Genomic DNA, 25,159 nt, shown 5'->3' with positions numbered 1-25,159 from the left:
GGTGACCAATATATAAATTGTGACACTAAAAATGTCATATTTGGTTTGAGAAATGGGTGTCATGGAAATAGTTTGCTTGGAGAACATTGGAACCATTCTTTAAGTATCTCAAGTGTCCCCTTAGAAACCTTTGTGGACTCTGAGAAGTAAGATAACTTTTCTCAGGAGAAGACATCTCTCTCCTATTTATGTTCTGCCATGTGGCCCAGGACCAAATTCTGAAACTTACATTAGCCATTCACTTAGCAAATTTTGTTATGTGGACGATGTGTAAAGCCCAGGTGAGCTTGAGACATTTTTGTTTCTACCCTTAGGCAAGTGCAGAGCAAGACTGAGTGGCTCATAAGCTTGTTGCTTGGGATATCTTCCTGGATTTTTCTCCCTTCATGGACTCCCAGAGTTGACTTATTTTATTTTTAAAATTGAGATTAATTTATATACCATAAAATTTACTGTTTTAATGTGTACAATTTAGTGGTTTTTAGTGTATTCACAAAATTGTGCAACTATCTTCAGGCCTACTACCTAATTCTAGAACATTTTCATCACTTCATAAACTTAATATCCAATAACAGTCAGTTCTTACCTCTGTCCCCAGCAAGAATCCTTAATCTGCTTTTTGTCTCTATGGGTTTGCCTATTTGGGACATTTTGTATAAATATAATTATACAATAAATGGTCTTTTGTACCTGTCTTCTTTCACTTAGCATAATGTTTCCAAGGCTTATTCATGTCATAGCATAGAATCAGTACTTCCTTTGTTTTTCGGCTGAATATTTCATCATATGAATATACCACATTTTGTTCATCTCTTCATCAGTTGATGGAAATTTGGATTATTTCCACCTGTTAGCTCTTAGGAATAATGCTGCTATGAACATTTGTATACAAGTTTTTGTGTAAAGCTGGTTTCAGTTCTCTTGACCTAGGAGCAGAACTGCTGGGTCCTACGGTAGCTCTATGTTTAACTTTTTGAGGAGCTGCCAAACTCTTTTCCAAAGCGGCTGCACCATTTCACATTCCCACCAGCCAAGTATAAGAATTTCGATTTCCCCATATCCTCACTAACCCTGTTTTTTATTCTAGCCATCCTAGTGAATGTGAAGTCGTATCTTCGTTGTGGTTTTGGTTTGCATTTCCCCACTGACTAATAATTTTGAGTATCTTTTCATGTGCTTATCAGCCATTTATATAACTTCTTTGGAGAAATGTCTATTCAGATCATTTGCCCATTTTAAAATTGAATTGTCTTTTTATTGTAGAGCTGTAACAATTCTTTATCTATAACAGATGTTAGACCTTCATCAGATACATGATTTGCAAATGCTTTCTCCCGTTCTATAGATTGCTTTTCACTTTCTTTTTTTTCTTTTTTTTTTGAGACGGAGTTTCGCTCTTGTTGCCCAGGCTGGAGTGCAATGGCACGATCTCGGCTCACCAAAACCTCCACCTCCCAGGTTCAAGCGATTTTTCTGCCTCAGCCTCCCAAGTACCTGGGATTAGAGGCATGTGGCACCACACCCGGCTAATTTTGTATTTTTAGCGGAGACAGGGTTTCTCCATGTTGGTCAGGCTAGTCTGAAACTCCTGACCTCAGGTGATCCGCCTGCCTTGGCCTCCCAAAGTACTGGGATTATAGGCGTGAGCCACCGCTCCTGGCCTCACTTTCTTGATAGTGTCCTCTGATGCACAAAAGTTCCTCATTTTGATGAAGTCATATCTATTTTTCCTTTGGTTACTTGCAGTTTTGGTGTCATTTTAAAGAAACCATTGCGTAATCTAAGGCCATGAAGATTTACCTTTACATTTTCTTCTAAGAATTCTACAGTTTTAGCTCTTACATTTAGATTTTTGGTTCATTTTGGTTAATTTTTGTATGTAGTATAAGGTGGGGGTCCACCTTCATTCTTTTGCTTGTGTATGTCTAGTTGTCTGAACACCACTTGTTGAAAAAACGAGTCTTCTTCCATTGAGTGGTCTTGGTACCCTTGGTTACTTGCAGGTCATAGATATATGGGTTTATTTTTGGATTCTCAATTCAAATCTGTTGGTCTATATGTCTGTTATGCCAGTACCACATTGTCTTGGTTACCATAGCTTTGTATTAAGTTTTGAAATAAATGTAAGTTCTCCAACTTTGTTCCTCCTTTTTCTTTTTTTAAGAGCCAAAGTCTCGCTCTCTCACTCTGGAGTGCTGGATTGAATTGGTGGAATCATAGCTCACTGCAGCCTTGAACCCCTGGGCTCAGGCGATCCTCCTGCCTCAGCCTCCCAAGTAGCTAGGACTATAGGCACATGCCACCACGCCTGGCTAATTTTTTGTAGAGACAGGGTCTTGTGATATTGCCTAGGCTGTGTTCTTCTTTTTCAGAGTTTTTCTGACTATTCAAGGTCCCTTGCATTTTAATTGACAATTTTTTGTTATAAGTAAATATAAAAAAAAAGTCTAAACTGTCTGTGCTTATACAACTACAAAACTGAAACTAATTTACAAATTAAATATAAGCACATCTACAAAACTAATAACATTCAGATTAACATAATTTAATATGATAGCTGATGCTGTTTCTTTGAAATGGGATTGCATCTTTTAGGTGAATATGGAGTTAATTATGGGTTTGCTGGGTTTGATGTGCCTATACTGTTGTATGTTGGGTGACAATGTACTTTTTTTTTTTCACCATGTTTTCTATTTGAACCATTAGAAGCTTCCCTCTAGATAGCATATTGTGACATCATTTATCTTCATATGGTGCAGATGCATGATTCATATTTTTTCCCAATATTTTATTATGAAAATGTCCAAACAGCAAAGTTTAAAAAATTTTATAGTGAACATCATGTGTACCCACAGCCTAGATTCTATCTGCGTTTTACTCTACTGCTTTATGATTTATGTTGTAAGCATTTCTCTCATCTCATTAGCCCACTAAATACAAACTTGGAAGTTGAATATTTTTTAGTAGTATTCATCATTGAATACGAGCAAAACTATTCCCATACAAAGTTTTTGGATTATCATCAAAATGGAAATACACAAATAATTCTTACAGTGAATTCATGGACAGAAGAAACTGATATAATTCAGTGCCCTATTTCGAGGTTAGATTTTCATAAACTCAGAAAGGATGATCTACATTAGCCCAGCTGGTACCCTCTGCGGCGGTACAAGTTTCTGTTACGTGCCTAGGGTCTTAATTTGGCATATTTATGTAGCATGAGATAGAAATAACTGTAAGCCGAGAAAAGAGTTACTTCTCTGTTTGCTGCTTCTGTGAGCATTTACTTAAATCTGTTGTGTGATTTAAAAAGTTTTTATTCAGTTCTTTTCCTCTTTTTTTCCTCCTAAAGTTGTTCTGGAAATTATTTAATTCAATTCAGTTGAGTTCAGTTCACTTCAAGTCGAACCTTTATTGAAGACCTGTTTGGACCAAATATTGGGCTAGACTGCTGGCTGTCATCAGGAGAAAGGGAATGATTTTGTTCCCCAGGGGACATTTGGCTATATATATATATGTATATACATTTTTGACTGTCATGACTGTGGGAATGTATGTCAGAGGGTCCTGAAGACCACTTCTAGTTACTGTGATTTGCCAGGAGGGCTCCATGACGCAGCATATAATTGAACTAATGTCTCTGACTTATTACAGCAAAAGGATGCACAGTACAGTCAGAGAGTTAGAAGGCGCATGGGGTGAATCTGGGGAAACCAGGCACAAGCTTCCAAGCACCCTCTTCCAGTGGAGTGCACAGGATGTGCTCAGTTCCCTCAGCAGCAAGCTGTGACAACACTTGTGAAATGCTGTCAACCAAGGGAGCTCGTCAGAGACTTAGCACCCAGGGCCTTTCTTAGGAGCTGATTGCATAGGCTGTCTCTGCCTGGCACGTGCCAAACTTCCAGACTCCCAGAAGGAAAGCATGTGTTCAGCATAAACCACATGTGTTTGTGCAGTTTGAACACAGGGAGCCACTCTTATCGTTTCCAGGGATGATGGGAAGCCTCTCCAAATCCAAGTTTCAAGATGACAGCCGAAAACCAAACTTATAAGCAAGCCTTTCTAAGGAGAACACTCAGGCCTACTATGTTAATTCTTCTCTGCATAGGACAGAGCAACCCCCAACAACAAGAAGTACTGAGTGCAAATGTCAGCAGCGCTGGGGTTGAGAAACCCTGGGTGAGGCAGAGAGTGACATGTAAGGACTGGTCTGCTAGGACTGCTCGGCTGCCTGTGGGCCTCTGTCTTAAGTGCACTTTTCTTGAGACCACTTGAACCAAACTCTCTCTTTATTGTTTAATCCCTCTCATATAATCTAGCTCTCTTATATTTGTTTAGGACTCTTGATCCCTTTCAGATTTAATCCAGGGAAGAAAACTGAAAATAAAATCTTTAGTGAAAATAAAACAAAGGAGAAAAACCACTCCAAACAGTAAAACTCATTTTCAAATAATTAGTTTCAGAGATTTAGATACATCGATATATAATTAGTTTCAGAGATTATGTATTGGTGGTATTTTCCTAGTAATTTAGTGTCTCTAATTTTTATGTATAACTCAGCCGGAATTAATATCTGTAACTGGATCCTTTGAAAAGTTGTTAGTTAGTTTCTAAAGTTCTGTGGTTCAATAACCTGATAGGAGTGTCTATTTTATCTTCAGGGTAGCACCGAAAGGTCAGTCTGCACTGAGCATGAACCTCCCGCTGCTGGCCGATTTCTGCAAATTGGCTTGGGCCCGTGCTGTCCATTTCGGTGCCAGCTTGCAGTCTGGCCATGAACTTGTGGTGTTAACTTTTATATAAGAACATCTCCCACCACCACCCCTCCCTGCCCCCGAAAACCCAGACAAAAAATAAAAATAAAAAAGTGAAGACAGGTTCAGACTCATCGTCCTGCCAGGGACTTGGGAGAAGGCAGGGTGGGCCACCTCGTGGCAGTGTTTTGGGTTTGTTGGTCCTTGTGAGAGTTGCTGTTTAAGGGAATTCCCACATCTCTTGCGGGCTATACAGAATAGCGAGAGCTTTGCTTTTATTTTTGTTTTAAATCTCTGTCAGTATTTGTTCAATGGAAAGCGGATGATTGTTGCTATTGATAGCTGCTTCTCACAGCTGTTTTGGCCTCAGCTGAAATTCTTGTCATTTTCCTTCTAAAAGGAACTAAATTGGGAGTTTACAACTGTTACTATTGAGGGAGACTTCAAGTTCTCAGCATGGTTTTGCTTAAACTTAGATATCAGTGCTGCTAGGAGACATGAAAGCCATAGATAGTCATTTTACCCTTTAAAAGAAAAACAAATCCACCTTAAAATGTAGTTGGCTTAAAACTAAAATGGGCATACTCCTTCAACCATCTGCCCTGTCAGGGACAGCCAGCATGCAAGCAGGGGACACATTTTTAGACTCGTTCACATCTACACATTTATGTTGAAAATGGAGTAGCAGTAGAGCGAGGATCCAGTGATCCTGGTAACTGAATGTCTAAAATAGAACTCTTTTCTTATCAGTGAAAGCTAACCCAGAGCCTTTCTTCAGAGTTTCTTTGAGCATCACACATCAACATCTGTATTTATTTCTGTATCTGTACAGATAGATGTCTATCTATTATATTGAAAACCATGCATTCATCTCAGTATCTCCAGTTCCATCCGACACTGCAGGGGCATTCTGGTTTTCTCTCTTTCCATATTTGTAACTCCCTTCTTTGACTCCTAGAAATCTGGCCTCCATTATCCTCAATATCTTTACTTATTTGGTCAACCCTCTTATATTAATCAAACTTCTGTTGCCCCCCTGCCCCCACACTGCACAGAGGCCTTCCCTACCCCTCCTCATCCCTGCTTAGACTCTGACCCCTCACGTTGTGCTGTTTTGCACCCTCCCAGCACAGACGCCTTCCTCACACTCCTTGGGTTCTAGCACTGGAGTGATGCTATCATTACCACCATTCTCCCCACAATCTGGGCACCCTTCTCAGCCTGCCCAGGCTCTAACACTCTGTTCTGAGCTGCCCAGATGCCCTCCTAACCTCACTTGGTCTCCAGCATCCCCATAACCCTTACCCCAGCACAGAAGCCTTCTTTTCCCTTCTGGGGCTCTGACATCCTGCGCCAGGCTACCTTACTACTCTTCTCTTAAGCAGAAGCTCCCAGCCCACTAGGATTTGAACATTCCACATGTGCCTTCTTCCCCACCCGACCATGCAGAAATGCCCTCTGGGACTCCAGCACTCTATGCCCTTCTGCCTGGACATCCTCTTCACCCCTCTTGGATGCCCACCTGTTTATTCTTTTTCTGGAGAGGGTAGAACACTAGTTTTGTGCTATCAGCTCTACTTAAAGAGAAAGGCTCCAGAAACATCCATGAGATCCTTCAGAGAACCAGGGTCTTATGGTTTGGAAAGACCTTTAAAGACCATTTAGCTCTTAACTTGAAGCATGAGTTTTCAGTAACTTTTTCCTGAAAAAGTTTCTGGTTTATATTGAAAAATCACCAACTGACAAGACAGTCCATTTCATTTTTGAATAGCTTTAATTATTGAGGAAGTTTCCCTGTTTGTCTTGTGGGTTTGACTATAAATTTTCCTCTAGTTTAAACAGGTAAGTTTGATTATAGAAATAATTTGAGCAAAAATGGTGTTTACTTTGAGATGAACTGCGTATGCTCCCTGTATGTGATCTCACCATCACTAAGTCATCCTCTGAAAATTAATACTTTTACAAAAGAAAAATTACTGAGGCTCAGGGCTGGGAGTAGAACTCAAAAGCCTGTTTCAATGTCTACAAAGAATACTTTTGGCTGTAAATATTCAACATATTGCTCAATAAATTGTAATTTAGGAGGAAATGGGCCAGGAAAAAGGAACCAGTCTGTACAGCTGATCCAAACCATCTCCCTGCTGGGTTGCTGCTGTATATCTTTCTTATCTCACTTACCCTCACCCTGGCCTCTGACTCTCGCCTACCTCGTGGAACGGCTCCATTAAGTAGAAGTTTCTGCAGTAAGTACATGGTCTAAATTTATGCTGTCAGGCAGTCCCCAGCCACATATGGCTATTGAGCGCTGGCAGTGGGCCTAGTGTGACTGACAAACTGAACTTTTAATTTTATTTACTTTTAATTAGTTTAATTTAAATGGCCTCAGGTAGCTAGTCGCTATTAGACAGTGAAGTTCTAGGGAGTCTGCTGGTTCCTTTTTTTCTTAATTGTGATGTGGGAAGTGCCTTTTGCTCTTAGTTCGGCCAAAAAAAGAATTGATTCTGAGGATGTAAAAGCAGTCTGGCTGTGGTATAGGTTGCTCTTTTCTCTGGGTTTATTTGACTAGTCTGGCTGGCTAGGCCAGCCTGGTGTTCACCTAGCCTAGTGTTCACCTTCACTCATTGCTTTATGTGATTTGGACCTGAAGCTTAATAAGAAGATGACCTTCTAAGTTAGAGTATAATTATTGAGTGAGATGCTCCCCAGCTAGAACTTCCAAACAAGTCTGAGTAACTAAGCGAAAGTAACAATTACCATTCTCTCTTCAAAGCCAAAAACAATTAAAAAAAAAAAAAATGGATGGGTTCACAAACTCTAGGTTGCATGGTGGCATTGCCTGTGAGAGATATGTAGTCCTAGTATTTTCCCTGGGCTGTACCAGTTTGAGCTGGATTTCACTGCGTGTTGCTTCTAGGCCTGATGAGTGTTTCATTTCTTCCTGGAACATGCTTTCTGTGATTCTTCTCTTTGACACTGATTCCTTGTGGTCCCCTGGCCTAAACAGATTGAGTATCCCTTATCCAAAATGCTTGGGACCGGAAGTGTTTTGGATTCCTGATTTTTTCAGATTTTGGAGCATTCGCATTATACTCTTGGTTGAGCATTCCAAATCCAGAAATCTAAACTGTTTCAATGAGTGTTTCTTTTGAGCGTCATGTTGGCATACAGAAAGTTTTGGATTTTGGAGCATTTTGGATTTCAGATTTACAGACTTGATATGCTCAACCCATATAGCTTTTATGTTCTGCACTCTGTCTGTCTTGTGGGAGTCTTGTCTTCCAGGAGGGAATTACTTCCCATCTGGTCTCCCCAAAATCGTCCCCTTGACTTCAGGCTTACTAACTTTGTGTTCCCATTTCTGTCTCTCGTGAAGATCTGCATGGCACTAGACCCTTGGAGATCTTTCTTTCTCTGTTTTCTTTTATACATCGTTGCCATCCAGATGTTAAGACTGGAGATTTCAGGCTTTAATGAAGATCGTTTTTTCTACTTCTTGTTTTCAACTACCAATGCAGTCTCCCTCCCATTTATGTGGCCTTGATGATGAGGACTTTCCCTGGAGCCTCTCCATTGCACAGGGATGCTGTTCGACAGCCAGGAGGAGCCCTTTCCAGAGTCCTTCAGTTGCATGCCAGTGCTTCCCATCGAGCTTCCCTCTTCCCCCATTTGAAGAATGCAGCCAGCTTCCGGTGCCTTTTAGATCTGGGACTCAGATGTAACTAAGACAACACTTTGATGTTCCTTCCAAATAATCAGTTAGTTTCTCTCTTTCTACATACACACATACACACACACACACACACACACACTTATTTATAGCATGCGCTGTCAGCTTAGCATATTATAAGCATTTCCTCACAATATCAAGAACTGTTCCCAAATAAGATTTGTTACGATTGCATAATATTTCAGTGTGTGAATGAATCATATCTTACCTTCTCACAATATATAATATGTTAAATATTTACTAATACTACAGAAGAAAATTTTGAAAAAATCGGTGGATGTCAAGACTGGTAAGGAAACACTTAGTGCCATAAGTTTAATATCAAAGTTTGTCTTACCTTGACTAACATACCAGCTGCAATTTTCCAATCACCTGTTTTTTCCCTTGTAGTCCACGGCGATACTTCCTCATATCGTCTCAGGTGGGTCTCCATCCCGAGTACAGAGAAGACCTAGAAGCCCTCCAGGTCAAACACGGAGAGTCAGTGTTAGTACTTGATAAATGCACCAACCTCTCAGAGGGTGTCCTTTCTATCCGTAAGCGCTGCCACAAGCACCAGGTCTTCGATTACCCACAGGTGCTACAGGTGAGTATCATTCATTACCTCTCACAAGGCTCGGTAGAAGTTGCTTCCATGGGTTAAAATTGAGCCCAACAATCCTGAGTTGTTTTCCACATGCCACTAGAATTACCCAAGGGGAAAAAAAACGTAGCATTGCTCTTTACTGGACATGTAGACCTTCAGGTACTTGGATGTCTGGTGTCTTGTGTTTGTGCAAAGCTGCTTGGCCTATGAGAGTTCATACTCCTTTCAGATATTCATTATACTTCAAAAACACAAATCTCATAGATTCTCAGAGAAGCCACATGGACAAATCAGGCAAATGTATCTTGCTTTTACCCCCGTATTCATAAGGCAGTCCAGAGAAATTTTCTTCTTTGAGGTGGCAACTTGCATCCCTTGACCATACTGGCCTACAGAGCCACAGTGAACTTTCCCTGGAGTGAAGGGGTTTGGGGGTTGTTTTTATAGTTTTGGTATTTGGTGTTCTTGCCACCTTTAGCATGTCCTGTCAGTAGCATGTCCTTTATTTACATAATGGGAATGGCTGTACTTCTGTAACCACAGGGAAAGCAGTCCCTTTGGGGATGTTTTATATGTAGGATATTTGACATTCCAATGGTATGGGGGCTAGGAAATGAGAAATTGAGCTTTGTTTACTTAAATATTTCAAATGGACACAGGTTAGTTAAAGAAGAAACATAAAGGAGCTGGTGTGAATTTTTTTTTTTTTAATCTTCAGAGAGTTGCCCATACTGGGATTGTAAAAATACATTCAAAAAGTGCTGCACTCCCTCTGGAATGTCTGGCTGGTAACAGTGGTGATGAGGGCAGGAGTATTTATAGTAACCTTTGTCTAGACAGGAAAAATGGTTATCAGCACATGTGTCCACATCTGGATGCTGACTCTTGAGGTCAGGGGAGCTTTCCACCTGCACCTCCGGGCACCATGATGACTTCTCTTCCTCTCCTCTCGCTGCTTTTCTCATTTATCACCAGAGGTGTTTGGAATATCGAATTCCTTTATTTCTTTTACTGAACTTTCCTTTTCTCTAGCTTTAAAGATTAGTGTTTTTTTAATTGTTGTTGTTTTTGTTTTGTTTTGTTTTTTAATCTTTTCCCCTCCTTAAGAGGCAAAAACTGGGAGAAACAGAATATTAGATAGTTAGGGTCTCTGTATTTTGGTTTACCTATTGCAACTGTTTTTTCTGTGGCACATCTCTCCTTTTCCCAAGTATTCCCCACATTGAGGTGGTTTGAGGGAGTAAATGAGGAAGACATTTTTCATTAGATTTTTTTTTTTTAATAGAACATATCAGTCTTAATATCTTTTCAGAGGCATTGAATTCATGAAATGAATATCTTCTATATAAAAAGCACACTGTTAGATGCTATGGGGGGTAGAAAGATGAAAAGAGATTTGATACCTTCCCTATAGGGGGTCTTCTAGAGAGCCTGAAATTCCCAGACAAAATAATTCCATTATAAGGTAGGCTGAGGTAAGTACTGTAAGAGATGTCAGACAGTGTGCTGTGGTGTGTTTACATAGTACACTAGGGCCTAAAGAGACCCATTTGCGGAAAGTCACATTGTTAACTGTCTAGAGGAAGACTTTGACATTGACTTTGAACATTTTCAGAAGGCCAACAGTGGTGGCCTTGAAGAGTAGAAATATTAATATAAAACATTGCAGCTATTTAAACTTTTCAAGTTTTACAGGTGTGAGCTGTTGTCTTTTGGCATTTTTGTGTCAAGATGCCTCAGTATTGCTTGGCGTCAACCGTTGTAGAAACTTTGTGGTCTATAGGGATCAAAGTTAGTGGATCAGCAAAACTAGTTTGTAATTTCCTACCTCTTTGTGTTCCTGCAGGAGGCTACTTTCTGTGTGGTCCTTCGTGGAGCTCGGCTGGGCCAGGCAATATTGAGCGATGTGTTACAAGCTGGCTGTGTCCCAGTTGTCATTGCAGACTCCTATATTTTGCCTTTCTCTGAAGTTCTTGACTGGAAGAGGTGGGTAGTACCTTCTGGTAAACTCTACACTAGTGGTTCTGTGTGTATTATAAATAAAATCCCCTCAGGTCATTGTAATGTATACCCTGGTTCAAGAACTACTACAGATAGTTTTTCTCTATTTTCCCTCAAGAGAGTTAGTACATTGGCCTAGAGCAGTTCACAAACTGAGGCCAGTTTGCAGGCTGGCTGTTTTTGTAAGTCAAGTTTTATTGAAACACAGCCATGTCCCTTCCTTTATGTATAGTCTGGCTGTTGTTGTGTCACATTGGCGGAGTTGAGTAATTGCAACAGCAATTGGATGACATGCAGGGCTTAAAATATCACTATCTGGCCTTTTATCACAAGAGTCCACAAATCCCGGACTGTGGCCTGTTTGAAGCCGGGCTGCACAGTAGGAGGTGACCAGCAGGCCACTGAGCATTACCACCTGAGCTTTGCCTCCTGTCAGATCAGTGGTGGCATTAAATTACCACAGGAGCGTGGACCGTGCTGTGAACTGTGCATACAAGGGATCTAGGTTGTGCTCTCCTTATGAGAATTCAACTAATGCCTGATGATTGGCGTGGAACAGTTTCATCCCCAAACGATTCCCTGCCAAACCCAGTCCGTGGAAAAATGTCCTCCACAAAACCGGTCCCTGGTGCCGTAAAGGTTGGGGACTGTTGCTTTTCAGAAAATGGTTATCAACTGCTAGCCTAGACCAGTGTGCAACTCTGACTGCAGAGTAGACTCACCTGGAGAGCTTAAAAAAAAAAAAACCTTGCCTAATTCTTGGGTATTCTGAATGTTAAAGCTCCCAGCTAATTCTGATTTGTAGTCAGAGTTGAGAACCACTGGTCTAGAGTCTCTGTCGATTTTGCATCATGTTGTAGCTGGTGGTGGAGGGCCTCCATGTAGATGAAAGCTTAGGGACATTCCCAGTGTACAGATGTACCCAGTTCCATTCTACTGGGTATTCGCCATTTATATTGCAATGAACAGAATAGCCCTCTATTCTCATGCTTCATTTTCCCAAGATTTTGCAGGTTGAAGGTTGTTGAAATTTAATTCCGTTCATATCTATCTCTCAGTCTTTTTCTTGCCTTAAATGTTTACTGGTTTTTTCCTCTCCCAACTTTTTTGATATTTCTGTCCAAATCTGATCACTACCATATTTGAACAATTTGAGTAGCTCTAGTTCATTCATTCATTCATTCATTCATTCATTCATTCATTCATCTCACATTGATTGGAAAGTCTCTTGTGAGTAACATAGAGTCTCTGTTTCCAAGGAGACTAGAATCTAGTGAGAGAAAATAAACCGGTGATAATGTTTTGTGGTAAATGTCAGAGCAGGTGTATGCACAGCGGACCATGGAAACCTAAAAGAGAGGAGAGAGCCTAACTCAGCTTGAAAGAGGAGAGCAAGTAGTTATTCTTCATTTCTTAGAGAAGCGATGAGCCACTTCCAGCATTTATCTCCCAATGAAAGCATTCGTTAAGTACCTTTTATTTACAAAGTACTGTCTTAAGTATAGGGAGACAAAGACAATCAAGGCCAAACCTTTTCTCGGGGACATTCATGATATAGTGGTGGAAGACAGAGGAGTAAATCAGCAGTTACCAAATCCTGTGATGAGACAGCTGTGACCGGATGGGATGCCAGGAGGAGGGGGAGACACACACCGTCATTGGCCGTGGCATTGGTGAGGGCTTCACAGAGGTGGTAACTCTAAGCTGAGTCTGAAAGGATATTTCTATAAGAATCTAGATCTGCTTGGGTAGTGTTAATTATGGATTGAAAGTCAGAAGGCCTAGGTTGAGATAACCAGCTCTCTTACTGGCTGACTTTTTGATCTTAGCAAATGACTTAATCTTTGAGTCTCAGTTCTCCCATCTGTATAGTAGAAATCATTTACTTACTTAACAAATGTTTATCAAGTGCTCACTGTGTGCAAGGCAGTAATATACCAGGTGCTGAGGATACGCTGGTGAGTGGAGCCCGGCACACTTTCTGTCCTAATGGAGTGGCCAAGTTTGCAGAAGTGAGGGTTAGAGTTTAATCATTAATTTATACAAATGTAATTACAAACTCTGCTAAATGTAATGAAGGAAAAGTGATTGTCGAGTCTTCTCTTTCTCTTACCCACCACATCTAATCTGTTAGCAAACCCTGTGGGCTGTACCCTGTCATCCCCGTCATCAAGTCTTCCCTCATCTACATCTGTTGCCTGGCTTTTGCAGTGTTCCCCAGCTGTTCTCTCTGCTCCTGTTCTTGCTTTCCTGTAGTTTATTCTAACACTTTAGATGGAATGATCCTGTTAGAACATGATTAGGTTATATCATGCTTTTGCCCAAAACCCTCTCATGGCTTCCCATCTCAGAAAAAAAGCACAAGTCTTTCAGTGGCCTACAAGGTCCTATACTCTTTGCTGTGACTCTGTCTGTCACATTTCTTCTTTCCTGGTATTATTCTCTGCCTTATTTACTCTGCTCCAGCCACAATAGCCTCCTTGCTGTTCCTGGAACTTGGCCACCATGGTGCTTCTTCAGGGCTGTTTGCTTGTTAGACTTTTTGCCTGGAATGCTGTTCCCCAGGCATTCTCCTGGCCTGCTTACTCTCTCGCCTTCCTTGTCTGATTAATTCACTGTTGGGTTAGCACATAATAGGGCTTCCATAAATAAACACCAGATAAATGAATAGATTTGCATGGATAGCTAAAGGACGAAAGTATTTGTTAATTTATAAAGGGAATAAAGAGTAGTGTACTAGGTGGGTGGAATTTCACATGCAAAGGCCCAATGGTAGGGCAGAGCATGGTGTGTTCAAGTGACTGAAAGAATACCAGTGTGGCTAGAGCACACTAGTGGAGTAGAGGCAGGATGAAAGATTAATGGAGTAGGGAGTGGGAGGTTAAAAAATGAAGGTGTAAGAGAACTCCTTTGAGAAGTTCAGCCAGTGAGGGAGGGAGGGGAAAGAGAGAATACTTACCGGAAGGGATGTGGGGCTGAAGGAGGTTTGGGGTGTTGTTTCTGCTTGTGAGAATGAAACAAGACTGTGTGTAGAAATGCTTTCTGTGAAGGGCTGTGTGTATGTAAACTGTTTTGCTGTTGTCTCCAGAGCATCTGTGGTTGTACCAGAAGAAAAGATGTCAGACGTGTACAGTATTTTGCAGAGCATCCCCCAAAGACAGATTGAAGAAATGCAGAGACAGGTAAGAGGCCAAGTTCAAGCAGCCCTCTTGGGGATGTGACATGGGTGGTACTGAAATGGTGGCCTTGACTGTTTGGATACAGAGGGACAGGAGCTGAATGCCTGAGTGGGGTTTACTTCCTCCACTAGATCAACTAACCAAACTTAAACAATAGGAAATTAGTGTTAGGCAAGTTGCGTCAAATAAGGTTTGAAATAATAACTCTCAGAACTCTGCAGAGGTAAGCCTACTGCAATTTTAGGGTCTTACCATAGCAGATGCAAAGCTGAAGCTCTTTGGAGGGTTTGTAGTCACAGCAGGTGATGGTCATGTGACTAAGACAGCCATGGAAGCCCGACCATTTCAGGGTAATACTTCTGTGTAGCTCTTGACATGATACTATTGCTGCACAAACTAGCCAAGTTCCCAGTTCAGTCAATCTTTGTAATTAGGGAATTCTCCCCTCTCTTCTGGAACATTTGCCATTTTCCTGCCTCTCTTTCTAAATTTCTCTTCTGCCTTCTGACACCCCATTCCCTGGGGCTGCTCTCTGACTGTCTCATACTCCACTTGGTGTCCCGCTGAGTCCTGCTTCCCTTTCTTTCTTCTGAAGGACATTTAATTGGCTTTAAATATTGAGCAAGGTGAAAAAGTTAAGAAGACTGTCCCAGAAATTTTTTTTTTTTTTTTTTTTTTTGAGACAGAGTCTTGCTCTGTCGCCCAAGCTGGAGTGCAGTGGCCGGATCTCAGCTCACTGCAAGCTCCGCCTCCTGGGTTTACGCCATTCTCCTGCCTCAGCCTCCCGAGTAGCTGGGACTACAGGTGCCCGCCACCTCGCCTGGCTAGTTTTTTTTTTTTTGTATTTTTTAGTAGAGACGGTTTCGCCATGTTAGCCAGGATGGTCTCGATCTCCTGACCTCGTGATCCGCCCATCTCGGCCTTCCAAAGTGCTGGGATTATAGGCTTGAGCCACCGCGCCTGGCCCAGAAATTTTTAATGGACTTTTAAAAAGGTTTAATCTTTGTCAAAATCACCTGTATGGGAGAAGAGCCAGAAAAGAGGCTTGGCAGATTCTCAGCAGTAAGTGCGTAGCTGCCCCATGCAACCCCCTGCTGTTAGTTCGGCTCCCCCACCCTCAGGCAGAGAGCCTGCATTTGGCCTTGTCCCAGGAATGGGCCACAGGCTTCTGTCTGGATGGGGGCAGCGCATCTGCCTGGCTATGTGGGGAGGGGATCTGAGGTTCTGACTGTTTCTTAAAGTTTCAGTCTGTCCTCCTGCTTGAACCCCACTCTTCCCCTGACTTGGGGCTCTGCAGTGTGACTCAAGTTTTTCTTGGCTGATTTAGGAGGCCGCTATCTTGAGTCTATAGCATCAGTTACCACTTCTTCCTCTACTTTTCAGCTTCCACATTCTGATGCTGTTATCTTGTCTTTCATTTTCTTTATCTTAGGGTATGCATACCTTAATTTAGAAAATTCCTCTTGTCATTTTAGGGTTTTAGGAGAGAGAGGGGTCAGTGGATGTGTTCAGTCCACCCTCTTTATTATGACAGTGAACTTCTTATTAGACACAGATTGAGTCTTTAGGTTCTTACCTCAGATTGCCTGGCTTTGGTGTCAGCTCTGTGGGTTACAAACTCTGTACCCTTAGGTAAGGATCTGCCTTCTCTGGGCCTCAGTGACCTCATCTGTACAACATTTTGGCATTCTGGTTAGAACACAAGTCACAGGTTAGTTTTAGCTTCCCTGCAGTTTCTTTATAACATCCTCATGTTCGTTTTAAGTTTCTGGGTTTCCCAGTTGTTATTTAACCACTGATTTCATCTAAGTTTCAGTGAATCAGAAAATCAGTCCAGAGATCTCTAGATTTTTTACCTAAACCTGTGGTTCCTAAAACTTGTGTAGAAGGAAATGCTCCTTGAGGAGTCATAATATTTGTGTGCTTTGTGTTACCTTTTCCTTACCCCAAGAGGTCTCACTCTGTAGTCCAGGCTGGAGTGCAGTGGCATGATCTTGGCTCACTGCAACCTCTGCCGCCAGGGTTCTGGTGATTCTCCTGCCTCAGCCTCCCGAGTAGCTGAGACTACGGGCACATACCACCATGCCCAGCTAATTTTTGTACTTTTAGTAGAGACAGAATTTCACCATGTTGACCAGGCTGGTCAAACTCCTGACCCCAAGTGATCCGCTTGCCTCGGCTTCCCAAAGTGCTAGGATTACAGGCGTGAGCCACCACACCTGGCCCACTTGATGTTACTTTTTATGGAATTTTGATTTATTAATAAAACTAAATAGAGAATTATATGCTAAAGCAAAGACTATTTTATACTAGAATCTAGTCTAGAAAGGTTAAGAAAAAAACTGAGGAGGTTAAAATGCACAAATTTTATTCAGTTTCTTCTCCACCCCTCCACCCTGAAGCTGGGAAAGAGAATCATTTGGTTTTTGGAGCGGCGTCTACTGCCAGCTCATGGAGTACTGTTGCCCGTAGGAGGGTGGTATGGGAACCACAGGTCTGAGATAAGCTTCGTCATGTTCAGCATTGGCTCGGAATCATAGAGCAGTTGAGATGGAATGAATGCCGGTCATTTAAAACAGTGTACTTTTGGGTTATTTGGGTCCAAAGAGACATACTTAGAGTCAGAAGACTTGGGTTTGATCCCTGGCTCTGTCCCTTTGAATTGCATGACCATGGTAAGTCCCCAAGCTCCCTAGGCTTCCATTTCCTCATTTATTAAATGAAGGGGTTGGCTAAATAATCTGTCATATTCCATGTGGCTGTTAAAAAAACTCGATGAAATGCTTGTCCCTACCAAGAATATTACTCTCCTTGACAACATTAATAATTTAGTGGTCATCTCTTCTCCCCTTGAACAGCTGTAGTCACAAGGGCCACTTGTCTCTTCTGGTAGTGAACAGTCTACTACGCCAGCTTGAAAAGGAAGGTGGTCTTGACACTTTCCCAGCCCCCTTTCTAACTCTCTGCTTTCTGACAGCCTCTTTCCCTGTGCTGCTTTCGGACTGTCTAAGGCTCTCCACTGCGGCGCCTCACTAGTCCCACTACTCTTTCTCTGAGTAATCCATATTCCCAAAATGACCTCTTTTCTTCTCCCAACCCCACATTTCTAGGGAGGGCTGATCTCAATTAGATATGAGATTATCTGGTTAAAGGAATTTCCAGTTAGGTATGAAGGGTGACTAGGTTTCTTCAACTACTACTAGATTCCAGTAGCACCGCCCGCCACTCAGTTGTGATCACCAAAAATGTCTCTAGACATTGCTTGCCAGTTGTTCCCTTTGGGGTTGAGGGTGGAGGGCAGGCAAAATTGCTTTGATTGAGAACCGCTGTTCTTTATAGATAGTTAATGTCTCATCTCTCTAAAATTAGAGTTCTTTTGGAACTCTAATTTTGGAAACAAAATACACTGTTTCCAAAACATTCTTGTCATTTTGCTTTCTGTTTACCTTCTATTGATTTAACCTGACCTTGGCAGGAGTAATTTAATAAATGGTAAAACACCTGATTCTGAAAAGTTCTTATACCTTAGTGAATTCTCTTTAGGGAGGTCAGAGGTGGGTCTTTTTGCAAGACAGGCATCAACTTTTAGGGGAAAGCCTATTGTATCAGTAGGTGATATTTTGGAGCCCCTAGATGCTGTGTCAGAATGAACTAAGGATGAGGAACAGAGGATCGGATTTGCTTGCCTAGAAAGTCTGAACTAGCTTTACGGAGCTGCATTGAACAGTTGTAGCCAGCAGAGGTCTCCATCCACTTTTAATTAACTCATTTTCCCTCTGAGTATTTAAATCTTTCCAAGAAATCCTAAATGCCATGAGCCAGTCTGGTGTTTCACACTGACATCTTCCTGATAGCTGCTCTCTAGAGACCGTTTCTTTCAGATGAGGAATAAATGGTGCTTAGCACAGGATTTTACTCTCCCTAGATGCAATGGAGCCAAACTTTCTGAGCTGGCCCCAGAAATGTGGGGTAGGATCTCGGTGAGGAAGGTATTGGAGCAACATTTTGCAGCTTAGAGTTTAGAATCAGAAAGGCTATGATCTGACAGATGTCTGCAGTGGTGGAAGTCCTTGTTGTGATGGGAATTTGTGTGTACCAAGGGAGAAAGTCATTCTGCCTGACAAAGAAAAGAAATTAAACTTCCCTCTTGACCTTAGATGTGATAGTAGCAGCCAAAAAGTTAACTACAAGGTTAGAGCCTAATGTCAGTAACAGCTGTAGTTAGACTAAGACTTTTGAAAAAAAGTACAACCTGTGTCTCTGGTATCTATTCCTGAAGGTCACCAGTGAGCAGTGCTGCCGTAAGTGGCATTGGACAGACTACTGGGGGCTTATAGGGCTTTTTGTAGGGAAGTTAAAATACAGTTCCTTAAGTCAGTAGAAGATAGTAGTTGTAATGGTATAAAGCTGACTTCTCAGTTGGTCTTTTATTGTCCTGTGAGCTAATGATTAACTAGTCAATTTATTGAATCCCTATTATTTTTTGCGAGGAGCGGGGAGAGATTATAGGAGATAAAAAAAAAATCCGTGATCCACATTCACAAATGACTAATAGTTGTGTTGGGGATATATGGGTATCAGCATAAAGAAAGTTGAGAAGAGGATGCCAATTTTTCTATGTACATTAAGGGTCTGAAATGGAAGAGAGAAAGTTGGGGCTAAAGCTGTTGGGATGAATTTATTGGAGATGTAGAATTTGAGGTAGGCCTTGAGATGGGAGTTCCATCAGCCGTCTTTCTTATGTTGGAAGGCAGGCAGAAGTATGCAGCTAAATATTTTTCTGTAGTCAAATGGAACATTCATATCCCCAGTCTCCCCTGAATCACAAAGAAAAAGTACACAATCTGGGGGCTCGGAAGGCTGGATAGACACTAGACTGTATCGTTAGAAATGTTTGTGTGGATAGGGAGGAAGGTGTAAATGGATCCCTAGTTTATCTGTTGAGTAGAATTTCCAAACATTCTTTTATTGGTCAGTGGCTCCACCAGCAGTGACCTCTAACCTCAGCCACACTAGGAGGTGGAAGTCAGGAGCCTGCCTTGCCTTTGAACTCTTCTTTGTACTCAATTGACTAGAAGCCTTTGAGGTGGCAGAAACATTCAGCATCTTCTTTCCTCTCTAGCCTTTAACACTTGGGGTACATTAAAATACCAGTTTCTTTTCAGTCTACTACACTGATCCATCTCAATGTGCCTTCATAATTTTCTATTAAGCATACCAAATATTAGTGCTGCAGAGAAGTACTTGTAGATGTAGTGGGCTGATTAGGAAAAAGGCAAAACACTTTTATTTAAGAAAATAAAACCTCTAGACTATAGTTGGGCCTAGTAGTGATCAAGAAGAGAGTAGAAGAGGCCACAGAACAGTAAATGTGTGTGCATACACCAAAGTTCATGTACTTTGTAGGAGAGCCCCATGAAGGGTCTCTTATTTTATCCTACTTGCATACAATTTCAACACATTTAATTATTTGGTTTCCATAGTCGCAGTAGTTTGGAAGCCACACTTTTAAAGTGAAGAAAGGCTACTTACAGTGAAGGTATCTGAGATGGGTTATCTGCCAATCTGGTATGAATAAAGAAGATGGAAACGCTTTTTTTTTTTTGAGACAGAGGCTCGTTGTGTCACCCAGGCTGGGGTGCAGTGGCGCGAGCTCAGCTCACTGCAACCTCTGCCTCCTGGGTTCAAGTGATTCTCGTGCCTCAGCCTCCCAAGAAGCTGGGATTATAGGCATACGCCACCACACCCAGCTAATTTTTGTATTTTTAGTAGAGATGAGGTTTTGCATGTTAGCCAGGCTGGTCTTGATCTCCTGGCCTCAAGCAATCAGCCCTCTTCGGCCTCCCAAAGTGCTGGGATTACAGGCATGAGCCACTGCACTGGGTGGAAAAGCTATTTTTAATAATAAAGAATTTTCAGCATGTTGAATGTAAGGACAGCTAGCTTTTCAGGTTTCACTATATCCTGGATATATCATTATAAGATGGCAGAATTCCTCAATTTAGAGAAGTACATCTTTATTTTCCATATTTTGAATTTCTGACATCCAAATAAGTCTTATCATCAATTTGAACATCAAACGTAGTTTCTGTTTCTTCCCACAAAAGTATTATTATTAATGGGGCATCTTAAAATTGAGGAAATATAGAAATTACTATTCATGGTGATGCCCCTGAATCTTTAAGCTAAGTTTAATTTCGTTTAGCATGTATGTTTTTAAGATATTGGATCTTGCATAATATATTTTATAAAGTTTTCTGTTTAAAATGTTTGTTTTATTTTTAAAAAGTGTTATTTGCTTAAAGGTGTAAACCCTCAGATGTCTAGAAACCTTAGCAACCCAGACTGATGTATTATCTGAGGGTTCCCTGTGCTGCTGGCCAGTTTGTTATGTCCATGACAGTTATATAGCTGTCTGTGTCCATTTCTCTCTCATTTCCCACCCCCAGCGTACACCAGTTTACAAAGCAGACTCAACAGAGTGGTAAGCTAGGCCATTAGAAGAGTAATCTCAATTTTTTTATGTGAAGAAACTGAGGATAAAGAGACGTAAAGTAATCCTCCCAAGACCACACAACATGTGAGGGACAGACAAGTAGCACACTCTGTTCTGCTGCCTACAACTTCATTCAAACCACAGAGCTGTGTGGCCTGGATTGAGGGTAAAAATCAGGATGAGCTTCCCAACAATTCAAGCTAAGTGCTTATTGAATAGTCTTCCTTGAAAAAGTGGTTGCTTGAGACATTTAGGACTGGACACATCCCTGGAAATATGAGGAATGTGGAAAAGGTTTCACTCTAATTTCCAGTATCAATATTATAATGTCTACCATTCTTATCCACCCTGCACCCCCACTGTGAAATTGAGGATTTTTAAAAATATACATAAACTGGACTCTTGGGGCTTTTTAAAAAATGCCAAATATTCCCTGCCCCTCCTCCTTCCCTCTGACATGCCACTTCAAGCTGTGTTTTGCAGTCTCTGCTTTTGTACTTGCCCTTAAACAGTTACTGGCTGCTTCCCTTAAACAGAGCACATTGACCTGATCCCTGGAGTTCTTCCTGTGAAATAGACAACGATGGTTCTGATACAAAGGGATGCTCTTTGGCCAGTGGGAGAGCCTTGGTGACAGGTGTAATCATTTTGTGTGATATTTAAAATTTCAGTTTTTTTTTTTTCAGTAGCACTCTATATTCTGTTTGAGTTTTCCTATGTATGTATATCCCTATTGTGAAGGAAAGTGGTCAACATGTGTTGTTTTAAAGCAGCATAAAATAAGGCCTCATTTAATTGGAATGCTTAAGGAAGATGATTTTTATGTGTTTAACTATTTTTTTCAACTTTGGTATTAAGAACCTTGTTGGAAAAAGACTTTTACCAAGTATCTGATGGTAAGCCAAGAAAAGCATTTTAATAGAACTGTCTCAGATTTACAATGCACTAGGGCCTGTAAATAAATTTTCCCGTCTTTAAGGTTTGGACTGATTTGCAGTTGTTTTGTATAGCTTCTGAGATCTAAATCCTCACAGTCCAGATGGAGAGACCATAAAGTTACTTTCCCTGGCAGCCTCGGTCTGTCTTGTCTGTGGGCAAATACAATTGAGTAGTATGTGGATCTTAGTCTGTATAGGTCGCTCGTCTTACTGTGATACCAGTTTTAATTGGTTTGGCAACTTTTCCAAGAGCAGCTCACCAAAGCATTCTTTAAATTTAGGAGAATTAGGGTCCCTAATTTCATAATGCAAATCTAAATTCTCACAGTCTAGATGGAGAGACCATAAAGCTACTTTCCCTGGTAGCCTTGGTCTGTCTTGTCTTTAGGCAAATACAGTTGAGTAGTATGTGGAACTTAGACTGTATAGAATAGTTGCTCATCTTATTGTGATACCAGTTTTAATTGGTTTGGTGACTTTTCTAAGAGTAGCTCACCTAAGCATTCTTTAAATTTAGGAGAATTAGGGTCCTTACTTTCATAATGGAAATCAGTTAAATAAATATGGATTAAGGACTTGCTTGCTTTGTTCCTAGTATTGTATTGGCCTATTGAGGGAGACTTTTTAAAGGGTGGGCACAGATCTTGTCTTTAAGAAAAGCCCTCAGGTTGCTGGAAAGAAAACTTTCAGTAATACATGAATTATAAGGCCAGGAGTGCTATGTACTCAGTTATGCTAAGGAGAGCCAGGAATGACCTCAAGATCAGAGTGGATCAGAAGGTGAAAGGAATCTTCACAACTGGGTAACCTCAGATAGGGAGGGTGAGCATCAGGGCACTGACTTCCACCAGGAGGTTCTGTGGAAAGACTAGTAGGTAAGAGGAGCATCTGGTGGCCCAGGCGTGGGAGGCAGGGGAGAGCTTTGAATACCAGCAACAAAGAACTTGGTTGAGAACTGGAGGTAAGGTTGGTAGCTAACAAGCGGAAGGTAATGAAAAGATTTGTGAGGCAAGGGGAAAGCAGTGAATATAATTGAAGAGATTTAGGAAAGAAATCAAAAAGCTGGAAGGGACCTCAGAAATTATTCAACCCATTCCTTGTATTTTACAAATGACAAGTAAGCCCTAGAGTTGGAGTAATCTTGAGAACGAATTGTTAGGCCCAGTCTGCAGCTGGAACCTAGGTCTCCTGACTCCCAGTCTGGTGATTTTTTTTTTTCATGGTGTACTGCAGTATTTTCCAAACTGAAGGTAATGATTCATTAGGAGATCATGAAATCAATTCAGTGGTTCACGACTGGCATTTTTTTTTTAATGAAATATAATAGGAAACTATTAGAGAGCTTTATACAAAGTAAGGGTAAATATTTCCTGTAACTTTTGTTCCAGTAGTGAGTTGTTGCATAAAATGTATTTGTGTGTTTCTTACTGTGGGTCCCAGTCCAGAAAGTTTGAAGAATGTTGGTACTGGAAAGCCCCGTGGGCCTGTGAGCTGGAGAGACCTGAATTTGAATCCTGCTCTGCCGGGTGTGTACCAGTTTTGTAGCTTCTGTTTTCTTATCTATAGCCTGGAGCTGATAATAATATGGAGTAGTTGTATTGATTAAATGAGATCACTCAGAGCATGTAGATTCTGGCTCCCCGCTCTATGCTGGCAGTCAGCGTTTGAGTATTAGAAGGAGCCTCCAAGGAATGCAGAGTGGTCTTAAAGAACCACAGTAAGTTACAACTACGGATGTATTATGCATTTGCTTCTGGGCTTGGAAACTTGAAAGGGAATTTATTCCTGTGGGTTCTGGTGTACATTTTACATCTTGGCATGGAAGAGGCTCACTTCTCTCTCTCTGTTTTTTCTTTTTTTTTTGCGTGTATGTGTGAGGATCAGAATGACATGTAGGGAGATAAAAATCAGTGACTCTTTAGCTGATCTTTTTTTTCTTTTAATTCAGTGGCACATTTGGATAAAGTATTATTGCTTTCTTTCCCCTTTCCAATGGAAAAAAAAAATGGTACTGAGCCTTTTCCCCCTTCTGTTCTTTTCTTTGTCTGATCATAAGTTTATCCATTTTTAATTAAAAAACTTATAGAGGAAAGTTAAAATCAGAGTAGATGTTTGAGTGGTAAACAGCTGAGGAGCTGCAGTCTACTGAGTATAAGCTAAAAATAAAGGACATTTTTATGTGAATTTAGGAGGACTGGTTACATACCTTTTAGAAATAGCTGTTCACATCCTGCCGAAAGGAGAATGAGTTCTGATATCTGATTTTCATGGTGCTCTCTGCCTCTTCACTTTTCCTCTTCTCCCCATTTTGCTGCCTCTGCCTCCCTTCCCCCATTTCTTTCTAGCCAGCTCCATCCCATATTGGAAATCCCGCTGGAGAGGGGAGACGAGCTTCATCCCCCACATGATTTGGGCCAGGGGCTAAAGCACTGCCATAAATCTGCAGCTCATTTTAATGCCACGTTAAAACAGTGTGAGCGGCTGGTTTCCGTGGCCCCTGCCCTTTTCTTTATGGGCTTCTTTGGCTCTTCTTTATAAAGAGGCCCTGTGGAGTCATTTTAAAGTCCTTATCAGTTTGCTGACAGCTATATGGGCCTTTCTGCCGAGTCCAGGAGCTCAGGCAGGCGTGTGAAACTTCTGATATTAAAATTGAAGAAAAATGCCAGGCAGAAGGGATTGGGTGGTGGGTCAGTGATGCAGAGGTGAAAGACTAGCAAGATAATTAACCTTTGCAGGTCCGGAACCTCGCCGCTGGCCACTGGTAGGGGCAGGGCAGGAAGGGTTAGGCAAAAGAGGGTTTTCCAAGGGCTTTTATTTTTATCCCAAGCTTAGAAATACCATTCCACTGGCAGTTTGTGCTTTCGTGCTTCAGCAAGTGAGTTGGGCAACTTGAAGGGTTAGGGTGGCCAGGTTTGCGATGAATTTTTTTTCCTAAAGGCAGTCTGACTGGCTGGACCTCTGCTCGCGTGTCTTTGCCAGCTCCAGCCTGCTGTCTCTGCCTCCACAGCATCACTGTCATCGAATTGAAAGGGACTTTCATCAGTCTGCTTTGCTGACCCTTTTAGACCAGACTGTTAACCCTCAATAATCCTCCCGGAGAGTATCATGGAAACACCAGGCCCTCCATAAATGTCAGCCTGCGATGCTTGGCCCTTTTTACCCTCTCTGTTGTAGAGAAGTGGACTAGAGGCTGCTCCTCCCTCTATCCTACTACTTTTCTTTCTTTCTTTGCTGGAAAACTGCAGCAGACAGCTGAGGGGAAGGAAAAACCATTACCTGGATCAAGGCCAGTGGTTTGATGGGAGCTCCAAAATCTTTGGCATCTCCTGCCCAGAATGTTTTTCCAGGCATTTTAAAAAGAGCATCCTTACTCTCCTTCTCCTTTAAACCTTCCAACTTTGACTTCCAAAGGGGGATGGATGGGTAGAATAAGCCCTCAGAATGTACTTTATATCTTCCTGCTCTTCTTCTAACTAAA

At 41.5% G+C, this 25,159-nt stretch overlaps 1 protein-coding gene across 2 annotated transcripts in view; it reads left to right on the top strand.

Annotated features, from left to right (window-relative positions):
* EXT2 (exostosin glycosyltransferase 2) overlaps positions 1-25,159 on the top strand; it is a 164,753-nt gene that overhangs the window by 20,923 nt on the left and 118,671 nt on the right. For both annotated transcript variants that reach the window (XM_023215803.1, XM_031936712.1), the window contains exons 5-7: positions 8,872-9,067; positions 10,914-11,053; positions 14,157-14,250. In XM_023215803.1, coding sequence (XP_023071571.1) covers positions 8,872-9,067; positions 10,914-11,053; positions 14,157-14,250 — 430 coding nt within the window. The remainder of the gene's footprint in view (positions 1-8,871; positions 9,068-10,913; positions 11,054-14,156; positions 14,251-25,159) is intronic.

The sequence above is a fragment of the Piliocolobus tephrosceles genome, chromosome 13, assembly GCF_002776525.5.
Source record: "Piliocolobus tephrosceles isolate RC106 chromosome 13, ASM277652v3, whole genome shotgun sequence".
NCBI classification, from domain to species: Eukaryota; Metazoa; Chordata; class Mammalia; order Primates; family Cercopithecidae; genus Piliocolobus; species Piliocolobus tephrosceles.
Note: the sequence above shows the minus strand (reverse complement) of the source record. Positions and strands in the feature narration are given on the sequence as shown.